General features: G+C 33.7%; 1 protein-coding gene across 1 annotated transcript; it reads right to left on the minus strand.

Annotated features, from left to right (window-relative positions):
* Window positions 1-295: 295 nt before the first annotated feature.
* Window positions 296-1,719, minus strand: LOC133798644 (uncharacterized). The gene is made up of 2 exons (XM_062237104.1): window positions 1,308-1,719; window positions 296-720 (listed from the first exon to the last, which is right to left on the minus strand). The coding sequence occupies exons 1-2, from the start codon at window positions 1,717-1,719 to the stop codon at window positions 296-298; spliced, it is 837 nt and encodes a 278-aa protein (XP_062093088.1).
* Between the last annotated feature and the right edge of the window lie 10,606 nt (window positions 1,720-12,325).

A 12,325-nucleotide genomic window follows, 5' to 3' on the forward strand; every position in this document is an offset into this window, starting at 1 on the left:
ATGAAAGAAACGTAAAAAAAACTATCTTTATATATAAAAATAAAATAAAAGATTTAAATTTATTTTTTTTTAAAAAGATTTGATATATCAAGAAGAGAGACCAGTGACGAAGCCGGGAATTATCGAGATGGGAAGCCAATTTTGTTTATATAATAAAAAATGTACTGTATAATCATGTATATAATAAAATGTGTAAGTAAAGGAAAACAACAAAATTATAAGCTTTCAAATAACATTATAATGGTATTAATAGAAGAAATGATAATTATGCTAAATTCATATATACCTGAAAACTTCAATTTATGTTATTAAAAGTAAGTTGCACTCTACGATTCTTCATAGATGCAAAATCATCTATAATAATGGAGTCACTACTAAATTTTGCAGCAATTTCTTTCTCAATACAAACTGTTAAGCAATCACTCAAAAAATTGTCTTCCATCTTGTTTCTAAGCTTTGTCTTGATAATTTTCATGATTGAAAATGCTCGCTCTGTAGTTGTTGTTGATACAGGAAGAGTAAGAACAAGCCTAAGTAACCTGTCAGTAAGAGGATATACAGTGGCTTTTTTTGTTTTCACTAAGCCTTGACATAATTCATAAATACTAGATAAATTTTGCGATTCAGGATGATTTGGAATGTCAAGCTCAAAATGTTGAAGCTCAATTCTTAGATGTACCACCAACTTCTGCTTTGAAAAATCATCAACATAGAACTTCTCTGCAAGTTTTCAAATATCATCAATCTTGAACAATTTAAATCCGTCTCTAGGATCAAAGTAGTGCTAAGAACAAGCAACTCTACTGAATGTTCATTGAATCTATAGTTTAATTCTTGCAACTGATAATCAAGTGTAGTAATAAAGAGATCAACCCGATAATAATGCATAACACTAATCTTATCTTGTTGATTTCGAGATCTTCCACGCCTTGCAATATATTGAGCATTCATATCTAGAATATCAACTTGATGTTGCTCACAAAATGATTTAACCTTTATAAAGAAAGCATCACATCCTGAATCTCGAAAGTTCTTAAGTAGTCGTTTTGTGCTTGAAATAAGATGCATAGCATTCAAAATATCTTGTGATTGGCATTGTAATGCTACACAAAGCATACGAGTAATTTCTAGAATTTCTTTCACAAGATGCTATATGAAAACAAACTCAAAAGATAATAATTGATTGCAAGCTAAGTATGCATCTCCACGTTGAGAATATGAAACTCTTTCATTTGTAATTTTACTCAAAACCACATAAGTTAAATTAAACATTTTGAGCAAGCTAGAAATAGAATCCAACTAAGAACCCCAGCGAGTATCTCCAGCTCGCTTTAAGGTGCCAATTTGATTGAGCCCTCTCCCTGATTCAATTTCGTCATTAGCAGTCTTAGTAGCAGGTTTAACAACTTGAGGCTCCTTGAGTTCATCATTACGCTTGCAAGATGCACTAGCAATATTGATAATGAAAACCAAGTTAGAGAAAAAATGATGAACTGGAGTTACTTCTCGAGAAGCAGCAACTAAAGCAAGTTGGAGGCAATGGGCTAAATAATGGATGTAATATGCATATGGACATTCATTACAAATTAAATCTTGCAAGCCATTCCATTCACCTCTCATGTTACTAGCTCCATTGTACCCATGTCCCCGTATGTTAGAAATAGCTAAATTATGATGAGAAAGAGAAAAAAATATACCTTCTTTCAAAGTCAATGCCATAGTGTCACGTACATGAACAACACCAAAAAATCATTCACGAATGAACCCTTCTTTATCTACAAATCCCAAAACAAGAGCCATCTGTTCTCTTTTGGACTCATCACGTGCTTTGTCTACTATGATGCAAAATTTTGAGTCTCCAATTTTTTGGCGAATCTCTTTCTTAACCTTGTTAGAGAATACATAAAGAATCGCATTTTGAATATCGGGCGATGTATATGACACATTTGAATGAGCACTTTCTTGAACAACACTTGCAACCTACACATTAGTTTTGAGTAAACAAATTATTTTATGAAAGAATATAAAGAGATAAGAAATAAAAATAATAATACAAAACTTTTAGAATGATATATGTAATATGGAAAAAAAAAATATATCTTTTCATTGTAAGATGCCAATAAATTCATAAGTTCAAGAAAATCTCCACGGTTAAGTGATTCTTTACTTTTGTCATGTCCTCTAAAGTCGTAAGCTTGAAAGGCAAGCCATTTGACAACATCAATTACAACTTGAAGCCTTAATCGATTATTCTCAACTTGCTCAGAAGTTTGTTTTTCAATAAAACCTCTAATATGTGTAGAATCATTCATCAAATCATTGCATGCTTTTACATTATTTTTATGAACCGAGTTAGGACTTTTACCCACATGTCACAAGAGAGCATAATTATTTCCATTGTTGACTTTCTTCCAATTCTTGAAACCTCCAAGAACAAATTTTTTTGATTCCACTCATCCATGTGGCTTACTAAATAGATAGCAATGCAAACAAAAAATTGCATCAATTGATGGAGAGTATTCTAGCCAAGAACGAAACAATTCAAACCAAGAGATACAAAAATATCGAGGATGTGCCTTTGATCTAGATGGTGGATAGTTTTCAAGTTTGATTTGATATGGTTCGGCTTTAATATAAGCTCAACGAATTTCATCTTGTTGATTAATTCGATATTCCCAAATTGGGGGACGTTTTCCAGGATCATGCTCCAAAGAGGCAATATCAATCATTTCACTTTCAATTCTTTGTACCTTTCTTGGATGTGTGGGAACTGAATCTTCAAAATTTGGAATAGATGTTTGATCCTTTTCTCCAAATTGTTGATCTTGAATAATTTTTCTTTTGAAAAATGCATCAATTTTTTGTTCCCCCACCATGAAGAGTATTTGAAGTTGAACCTAAAATTATATTGTGAGAGTTTTTATCTATACACACTATAAGTACGAAAGGTAAATAAAAAATTTCAATACCAAAATATCTATAATTTCAAATGCATCAACTATATATTATTCATAAGGGTATTACAAATTCCAATAGCAACTCCCAAAATAAAGTGATAATTTTCTTGTATAATTTATTTGGTGTTTCCAACCTAGCTCAAATTATATTTGGTTATTTAAAAAAGAAAAGGAACAATTATAAGAACAATTGATCATTTCACATTCATTCCATCTACATTAAGATAGTTTATGAAATTTCTTAATACACATGACAGGGAAATTGATGACTAATGAGTAATTTTTGTATTAAAGGTTGATGAATAAAAGTTGTAAATGATGAGTAACTTACTTGATGATGAAAAATAAAGGACTTTGTTGAATTGTTGCAGTTACAATGACCAAAGATGAGAGCTTTAGCCTTTAGATAGATAAAACTTCCCGAGTTCCCTGTAAAAAAAAAAATTGAGTGACTGAATATGAAAGTACAGCTCAAAAGAAATTTTGATTGCTGAAATGAGATGACAAACTTGATGAAGAAGCTAGGTTTTTTCTACCAAAACCAAGTACAATTACCAAAGGCCCATATAATATATATAATTTAAATGGGCCACATTTCTTTTATTATGAGAACTTTATGTAAATATGGGAAAACTAACTAAACTTTCAACATATATGGACAAAAAAATAATTAAGCAAAATATAATAATACACACTTAAAACAAAATATAAAATATGGAATTCCCATAAACTAAGAAACCAAATTCCCATAACATTTATAAATTTCATATAAATTGTCGACTACAAGATTCCAATCAAGAAACGAAATAGTCGATCACTGAATCTCCCTTCTCCGGCCACTGCAACTCATTTTCCATAGTTTTCGATCATCACATTATCTTCTCCGGCAACAACACCTGAACATCTTCTTCTCCAATCAAGAATTCCAATTTCTGATCACACCATCTCTCTTCTCCGGTGACTGAACCTAATTCTGCATTCTTCTCCAGTCATCACATTTAACGTAGAATTCAAATTCTGATCACCTACTATTCTTCTTCGGCGACGGAAACTGGTTTTGGATTCTTTTCCAATAATCACATCTTCTTCTTCGATAACATCATCTACTTTTAGCTTCATTCACATCAACAAAAACACAAATCCATCAACTTCTCCGATTTCTCAAACAGGTAGCATTTAAACTAAAGCAAAAAAAATTTGAAATATACGATATGCAAAATAATTACACAAAGAACCTGGAAATTACTTCTTGATTTACTTAAATGAAACCAGTTACATGACATAATTTGAACATTTTCATAATTCAAATATTACAAAAAAAAAAACAACACAACACTTCAATAATGCAACCAGTTACACACGCAAAAAAAAAACACTCTGCATAATAATTTATCACAGAACCTGGAAATTAGATCTTGATTTACATAAATGAAACTAGTTACATGATATATTTTGAACATTTGTTAAAAGGCATTCACTAACATAACCAGTTACATTTGAATATTAATAAAGCAACAACACTAAAAATTATGTTGTGCTATATTGCAAATATGGAATCCATAATGACATTGATTTATTTTAGAGGAAAATGGACAGACAAATATCAGTATGATGACTACACCATGACTGGACTGCTAATACCAAAAAATTGTTCTCTTAACAATTTGGTTCATTTAGCGAAAAATGAGATAAAATGCAATATTCAAAATATTGAGCTGAGTTACCAGTTATCACCAAGTATGCCACCAATGAAATTACTCAATGACAATTCAGCCCTATTCTACATTGAGCTGAAAAAGAAGCAAAATGCAGTAACAGAGCTACCACTATGCATCACCACTTTTGATCAAACAATAGTTGAAACTATTGAACACAATACATATGAAGAAGAAACACAAATATAGAACACGGGTCTAGAAACGCTAGTTCTTCAACTAAACAACCAGCAATCAGTTACAGAGTTACAATATTAAGAAGCAACATGCATGACAAATAACCAGGTACAAACCTTCCCAAACATTACAAACATAGCTGATAATGTAGCAGATTTTATCATAGAGAGAACAGAAGAAAACAAAAGAAAAAGAGAAGAAGATACAGAAATTATAATTGATCATAAAGTTTTCAAAGTTGAAGAAGGCCAAATTTATAAGGACAAAAAGCTCTTGAAATCTGCTTTATGTTATTATGCTATGATTCACAACATCCAATTCAAGGCGAAAAGATCTAAACCAAGAGAGTACATGGTAACTTGCGTGGATGACAATTGTAACTGGTTACTTAGAGCTTCAATGTTCAGGAAAACAGAAACATTTAAAATCAGAAAGTATGTAAAAACTCACACCTGCTCCTTGGACATCATTATGGAAGACCACATGCATGCAAATTGCAATGTGATTGGAGAACTAATAAAAACAAAATACATGTCAATAAAGAGAGTACACACACCAAATGACATAATCAACGACTTGCTAGATGATTATGGTGTTTCAATGGGGTATTGTAACGCCCTACTACCCAAGGACCATTACGTTGTGCATTTTAAACAATGATAAACTCGATAACCGATCCATTTGGCCATAATCGTGTAACTAAGTATGACTATGGTTTAGGGTTAAAATTTGGTTAAGATACAACGTTTCACTAAAGCGTTTACTATATAGATTGGGATCCCGAAAATATATTTTAAAAAGCTAATTACAATAAAATATTTACAACCAGTCGACCTAAGCGACAAATTAAGGTTTAACCCTAGTTCCTCTTTAAACCTTCGGTCGTGGTGGTCGAGCAGCCACATATGTACACATCGTCACCTGTAACATCCTAAACTCCAGGGACCGTTATGGTGTGCATTTTAAACAGTGCTAAACTCGCTAATCGAGTCATATGGCCATAATCGTGTAACTAAGTATGATTAGTGATTTAGGGTTAAAAATTTTGGTTAAGATACAACGTTTCATTAGAACGTCTACTGTATACAATGGGATCCCAAAAATATAATATAAAGTTTAATTACAAGAAAATATTTACAACCAACTAATCTAAGCGGCAAAACAGGGTTTAACCCTAGTTCCTCTTTCAACCCTCGGTCGTGGCGGCTGAGCAGCCGCTTATGTACAAATCGTCACCTACGCTCTCCAACTTAAGGATGGTCAATCTTTCTTTTTCCTTTACCTGCACCACATAGCACCCGTGAGTCGAAGCCCAGCAAGAAAACTCAATATGCTCATGATCAGTAATAACATGTCATCAAATCATAATGTGCATGTCTAATATTAATAGCATTAATCACGAATGCAAGTAGTTACAAATAAATGTTTGTGGAGTCCTGCGCTCTGAGTAGATGACTAATAAGTCTTTCACTCTGAGATAGATGACTAGTAAGTCAATCTCGGTCAGATGACTAGTAAATCAATCTCTGAGGTCCCATACCCTCCTAGCCATGTGACATGTAGGTCACCTTAGTCTTTCCGACTCTGGCTCTAAGTAACTAACCTTTAGACTAGACAAGCGCTTTTAGTTTTCATCAAACTTGAGGTCGGTCCGGCATTAATGCTCATGATGAGTCATCCAATGCAAATGTCGATTAGATCTAATCTTTTATTGGCTCTGCGTTCATGACGCTTATGCCGCTCTTAACTCATAGGTCAGTAACACATGACCAGTGCTCAGTACCGCTATCGAACTTGACTAGTAAGTCACAGCTTCACAGATGGATCTGATACCATTGTCTATTCTGACTAGTAAGTCAGTTCCATTCACAAGTAAGCAAGATTTGCTAAGCATTTGATATGCAATCCATGTCCACATTTAAACAATCAACATGCCTCAATAATAGCCATGCATGTCACATATGGGGTGCAGCTTTCTTACCTCTAGTTCGAGCGAGAAATAACAAATAAAAAGACCCTTGAGAACAATCAATCCTTTGATCCCTTAGCAGTCACCTATTCATAACCAATATGAAATCCATCAATATAGTAAATCAATAAAAGGTTCACAATCTAAAACCTCACTTCCGGGACTAATCCCGAGCTCTTAGGACATCTAATCCACCCAAACGGGGTAGTGGAACCAACCCCCGAGCCCCCAAAGTCATCCCGAGCTTTAAAAATATGCCTTGCTGAGAAGGACCTAGCACTGGGGCGCTACTAGGTAGCGCTGGGGCGCTGCCCCAAGTCAGAGAGAGTTCCACTCTCTGCCCTGCCAAGCGCTGGGGCGCCACCTACAGACCAGTTTTTTTCTGGTCTTCACCCCTGCGACTTCCCTTGAAAACCATGCTTCCAAACCAACCCCAAACATCATCCAAACATGCCATTTAACCCCAAAACTTCATCCATACCACAACCTCATCAAAACCCTAAGAAAACTTTCTCAAAAAATTCCATGAATTCACAACTACTCACTTCAAATTTCTCAACTGAAAACTAAATGAAAAATAGAGTATAACCAAAATTTCATGGCTAAATCCTTAGCTCAAGCTTGAATTGAGTCATCTTCAATGGATGAACCAAAGTTCTAAGCCTCAAACCTTGATTTCCTAGCTTGGTTCTTCAAGTAGGGTTCAAAGATTAGAAAGAAAGAATGAGAGAAAAAGAGGTACAGGAGAGATGAGTTTATGCTCTATTTTTCTTAAGCTTTCTACAGATTTTCAATGATATATATCCTTAAGGTCAAAAGACCAAAATGCCCCTAGGTTATTTAAAGTCCTCTTAAGGCCACCAAGGGTAAAACCGTCATTTCCCGCCTATCTCCCTGATCATAATTAACACCCTCCAATTCCCGTTATTCTCAACATTCTCAAATGCTAATAAATCATATCCCACTACCCTTTAATTCTCAGTAATGTTCTAATCCTCAAATCAGCCCGAGACTCACCCCGAGCCCCGAAATTAACCCTGTTATGACCAGAGCGAAAACTTGCATTCAAATATCGTCTCATGTCGAATGGCTCGAACAAATCCACATATAATGTGGTATTATTTGAAATTCACCCACGTGCATGAAAATACACAATTACGCCATTAACGGGCTAAATTACCAAAATGCCCTAATAATGAAATGTGGGCCCATATGCATGCTATCATCATATAATAATATAATTCACATAAACATGCATATAACCATTTAATGACATAATAAATCAATTATGGCCCTCCTGGCCTCCTAATCAAGGTCCTAAACCTTATTAGGGATTTTGGGACATTATAACCATCCCCTCCTTACAAAAATTTCGTCCTCGAAATTTATCTAAATTGACCGGAATATGAATTCCACAAAACTGATTCCTATTTCCCAGGTCGCTCCCTCGATCTCGTTGTCTCTATAACCTTACCTTGACTCAAGGTATAACTTTGTTCCTAAGAACTTTATTCTTTCTGTCTCATATCTGAACTAGCTATTCCTTACAGGATAACTTAGCCTCAATCTCCAGATTCTCATAACTCAACTCATGAGTTTCCTTCTGACCCATGTCCTCAACATGGAAATATAAAAATACACTGCATACAACTGACAGTGCCAAAACTAAGGCCCATCCAAAGGCAACCTGATTGATCCTATCCAGGATTCAAACAGTCAAATTAACCTAGGACTCAACTTGCCCTTAACTCTTCACCCATTTCCATCTCAAATCATATAACTTTTTCATTTACTCTAAGAAGTGAGCATCCAGGCTCTAACCTTTTCAATAACCTCAATGCTCCCCTGAACTACTTCAAGATCCAAATATAATATCTCATTCATCTTATAAGATGTTCTTCCAATAATAATTGGAAAACTCTCTCTCTCTCCCTGATTTACCATCAATCTGAGAGTAATAAATTGTGTTAAATTCCAACTGTGTATTCATCACTTTCTGCAACCCTTCCAAAACTTAGAAGTAATAATAGAGTCTTCATCTGATAAGATGGACCTTGAATTCCCATGAAAACATACTACCTCTCCCACACAAAACATATGAATACTGAAATCTTACCTTAAACACAGGTTTGATTCCCCTCCAATGGTTGATCACTAGCCTAAAACCTCAAGCTTTGATTCCCAAGTTTGAATCATTAATCTTTCCTCAAAATTTCAAGCCTAGAAGAAGAAGAGAGGATCATGGGAGAGGAAGAGAACTCTGTTTTTGGCTGTCTAATTCCTTCTACAACCAGCCACCTAAGTTTAAATATATCCCTTGGTCAAAAGACCAAAATGCCCATATGTCCATTTAATCCCTTTTTAAGCCACCAAGGGCAAAACAGTCATTTCCCACCTATCCTGCTAATTATAATTAACGTCCTCCAATTCTTGTTATTCCCAATATTCTTAATTAATAATTAAATCATATCCCATTACCCGTTCATTCCCGATAATGTACTAAATTACCAAATTACCCCTAAGCTCGCCCCGAGCCAGGTATTTGACCCCATTACGACTAAACTGCTACTTTGCTCGCTAGGATCGTCTCGTGCTGAGTAACTCATGCATAACCAAATAATAATGAAGTACCACACCCATACCACATATATGCCAAATATACCTATAACCGGCCAAATTATGAAAATTGCCCAATTATACAAAAATGCGCTCACGTGCATATTTAATACACCTAAACATGCATATCAAGTCATATTATGATATTATTCCCATATCACATAATGATACACATAAATATCACATAATCATATAATTCTATAATTTTCTATCCTGTCCCCCTAATCAAAGCCCTAAGCCTTATTAGGAAATTTGGGTTGTTACAGGTATCAAAAAGCCTGGAGAGCAAGAGAAAAAGCTTTAGAGTTGGCAAGAGGAAACTAAGATGATTCATACCAAAAACTTCCCATCTACCTTCACAGGCTAAAAGTCTCGAACCCAGGTATAATAACGCACCTGGTTACAGACAATAAAGATCACTTCAAATATATGTACATAGCATTTGCAAATTCCATCAAAGGATGGAAACATTGTAGGCCAGTCATTGTGATAGATGGAACTTACTTGAAGACATCATTTGGAGGAACTTTATTCACTGCTTCAACAATGGATGCTAACAACAACATATTTCCATTAGCCTTTGGAATAGGAGACTCTGAAAATGATTCATCATGGTTATGGTTTTTCACAAAGCTAAAAGAGACATATGGAGAAAGAGAAGGTACCGTTTTCTTTTTTATATTCTTATTCAAACAAACTAAACACATAAAATAAACTATTTAATAATAATTCAACAATATAATAGTAAAAACAATTTAAAAAATAATAGTCATATAAATTAATGAAACCAGTTACTTAATTTGGACACAATAACCAGTTAATTCATCGTGACAGGCACAGCAATCATTTCAGACAGGCACAAAAGCATAGAAAATGCTATAGACAATGTATACCCTAAAGCTTTCCATGGAGCATGCACATTCCACTTCCTAAACAACATCAAAGTCAATTTTGGTGTCCATTGGGAGGACTTAAACATAAACTTTGTGAAAGCAGCAAAGGCATACAGGGTACAATCATTTGAGCACTACATGCACGAAATAGACAAGATTGACACTCGCATAAGACTGTATTTACAAAAAAATTGGATATCGTACTTGGTCTAAATGCCATGCTCCAACAAGAAGATATACAATGATGACATCAAATAAAGCCGAATCAATAAATGTTGCATTGAAAGCTGCAAGAACGTTGCCAATCACTACAATGATGGAAGGCCTTCGAAGTTTAGTTAAAAAATGAGTATGGAAAAATGGTAACGAAGCAAACGGAACATTCACACAAGTAACAATAGATACTGAAACTATGCTCAGAGAAAACTTTATTCGGGCCATTAAATTTCAGGTAACTAACATATATACTGCACTAAAATTATTTACCAAAACATTCGGTAACCAGTTACTAATAATTACCATAGTAACCAATTTCTAACATGTATTCCTCTACTAAAATAAATAGGTCTTCCCAGTAAACAATATATTGTACCAAGTTGTGGTAGAATACAAAGGAAATTTTTTGGTCAACCTAATGGAGAAAACATGTGAGTGCGAAAGGTTCCAACAAGATGAAATACCATGTGCAAATGCAATAGCAGTATTTGCCAAAACACGGCTAAAAACATATGATTATGTTGTTGATTACTACAAAACTACAACTATGAAAGCAACATATAAGTCAACTGTTCATCCATTGCCAAGTGAAAGTGAATGGACACTACCAAAGACTTTAAACAAAATTGTCCTACCAACAAAATCAAGAAATCCACCAGGCCGCCCTAGAAGGAAAAGAATCAGATCTAGAGGAGAACCAACAGTGCAGATTAAATGTGGACGATGTGGGAAACCAGGACATAATAGAAAAAACATGCAGGAATGAACCAATCCCAAAGCAGCAAAACCCAACAAAGTGAAAAAAATTAGACAAATAAATTTGTAAAGAGTAGATAGACTACAATTACAAGTCATTCAATTTATATAATAAAATTGTATCCTAATGTTTTCCACTTCAATAAAACTACAAACTTTTTAGCATTTAACGTTTTATAAACTTGACACTCAAGTTCCTGGTTACAACACAAGTTATTCAAATATGAAGACTCAAGTACCTGGTTACAACACATGTTAATCAAAAAAACCAGTTACTATAAATAAATTTAACAAACGACTATATATACATGTAACAAACGACTTAAAAAACCAGTTACATAATCACATATCTTTCACACAAAAAAACATAAATATATCAAAAAAGTTTTAAAAATAATAAAAATGAAAACTAAATAAACCATAACCAGTTACCTGAAACATATGGCTTTCACTATCAAAAACTGAAGTAACCGGTTACACCATCCTCGTACAAACCTATTTACAAAAAAAAAATAACATTTACAAACCAGTTGCATAATGAAATATCTCTTTCAAAAACATTAAAAATTCATGAATAAAAAATTATTATAATTTAACAAAAAATAATTCATAAATTAAAAATAAAAAATTGTACCCAGTTACCTGTAACGTATGACTAATATTTTCAAACAATACAATAACCAGTTATCCATTAGCACACAAACTTCTCCAAAAATAATTGAAACTTTTACAAAAAAAAAAAAACATGTACATAACAATATCTTCAAACTTTTAAATAAATCAGCAACTCTATTGAAAAAAAACATACACATTAATATAAAATACAAATAAAAAAAACTTCATATTAAGCCAAAAGGTGAAACCAGTTCTTTACATTGACCAAAAAACAAAACAAAACAAAATACCCAGAAACAAGTACAGTACTAAACCAGTATCCAGTTACAAACCACAACTTCACTTTTAAAAAAGGCATAGTCATTAATACAACTTTAAAAAACTACAAAAATCTCTACTTACTATTCTTCC

The sequence above is a fragment of the Humulus lupulus genome, chromosome 1 (genome assembly GCF_963169125.1).
Source record: "Humulus lupulus chromosome 1, drHumLupu1.1, whole genome shotgun sequence".
In the NCBI taxonomy this organism is placed as follows: domain Eukaryota; kingdom Viridiplantae; phylum Streptophyta; class Magnoliopsida; order Rosales; family Cannabaceae; genus Humulus; species Humulus lupulus.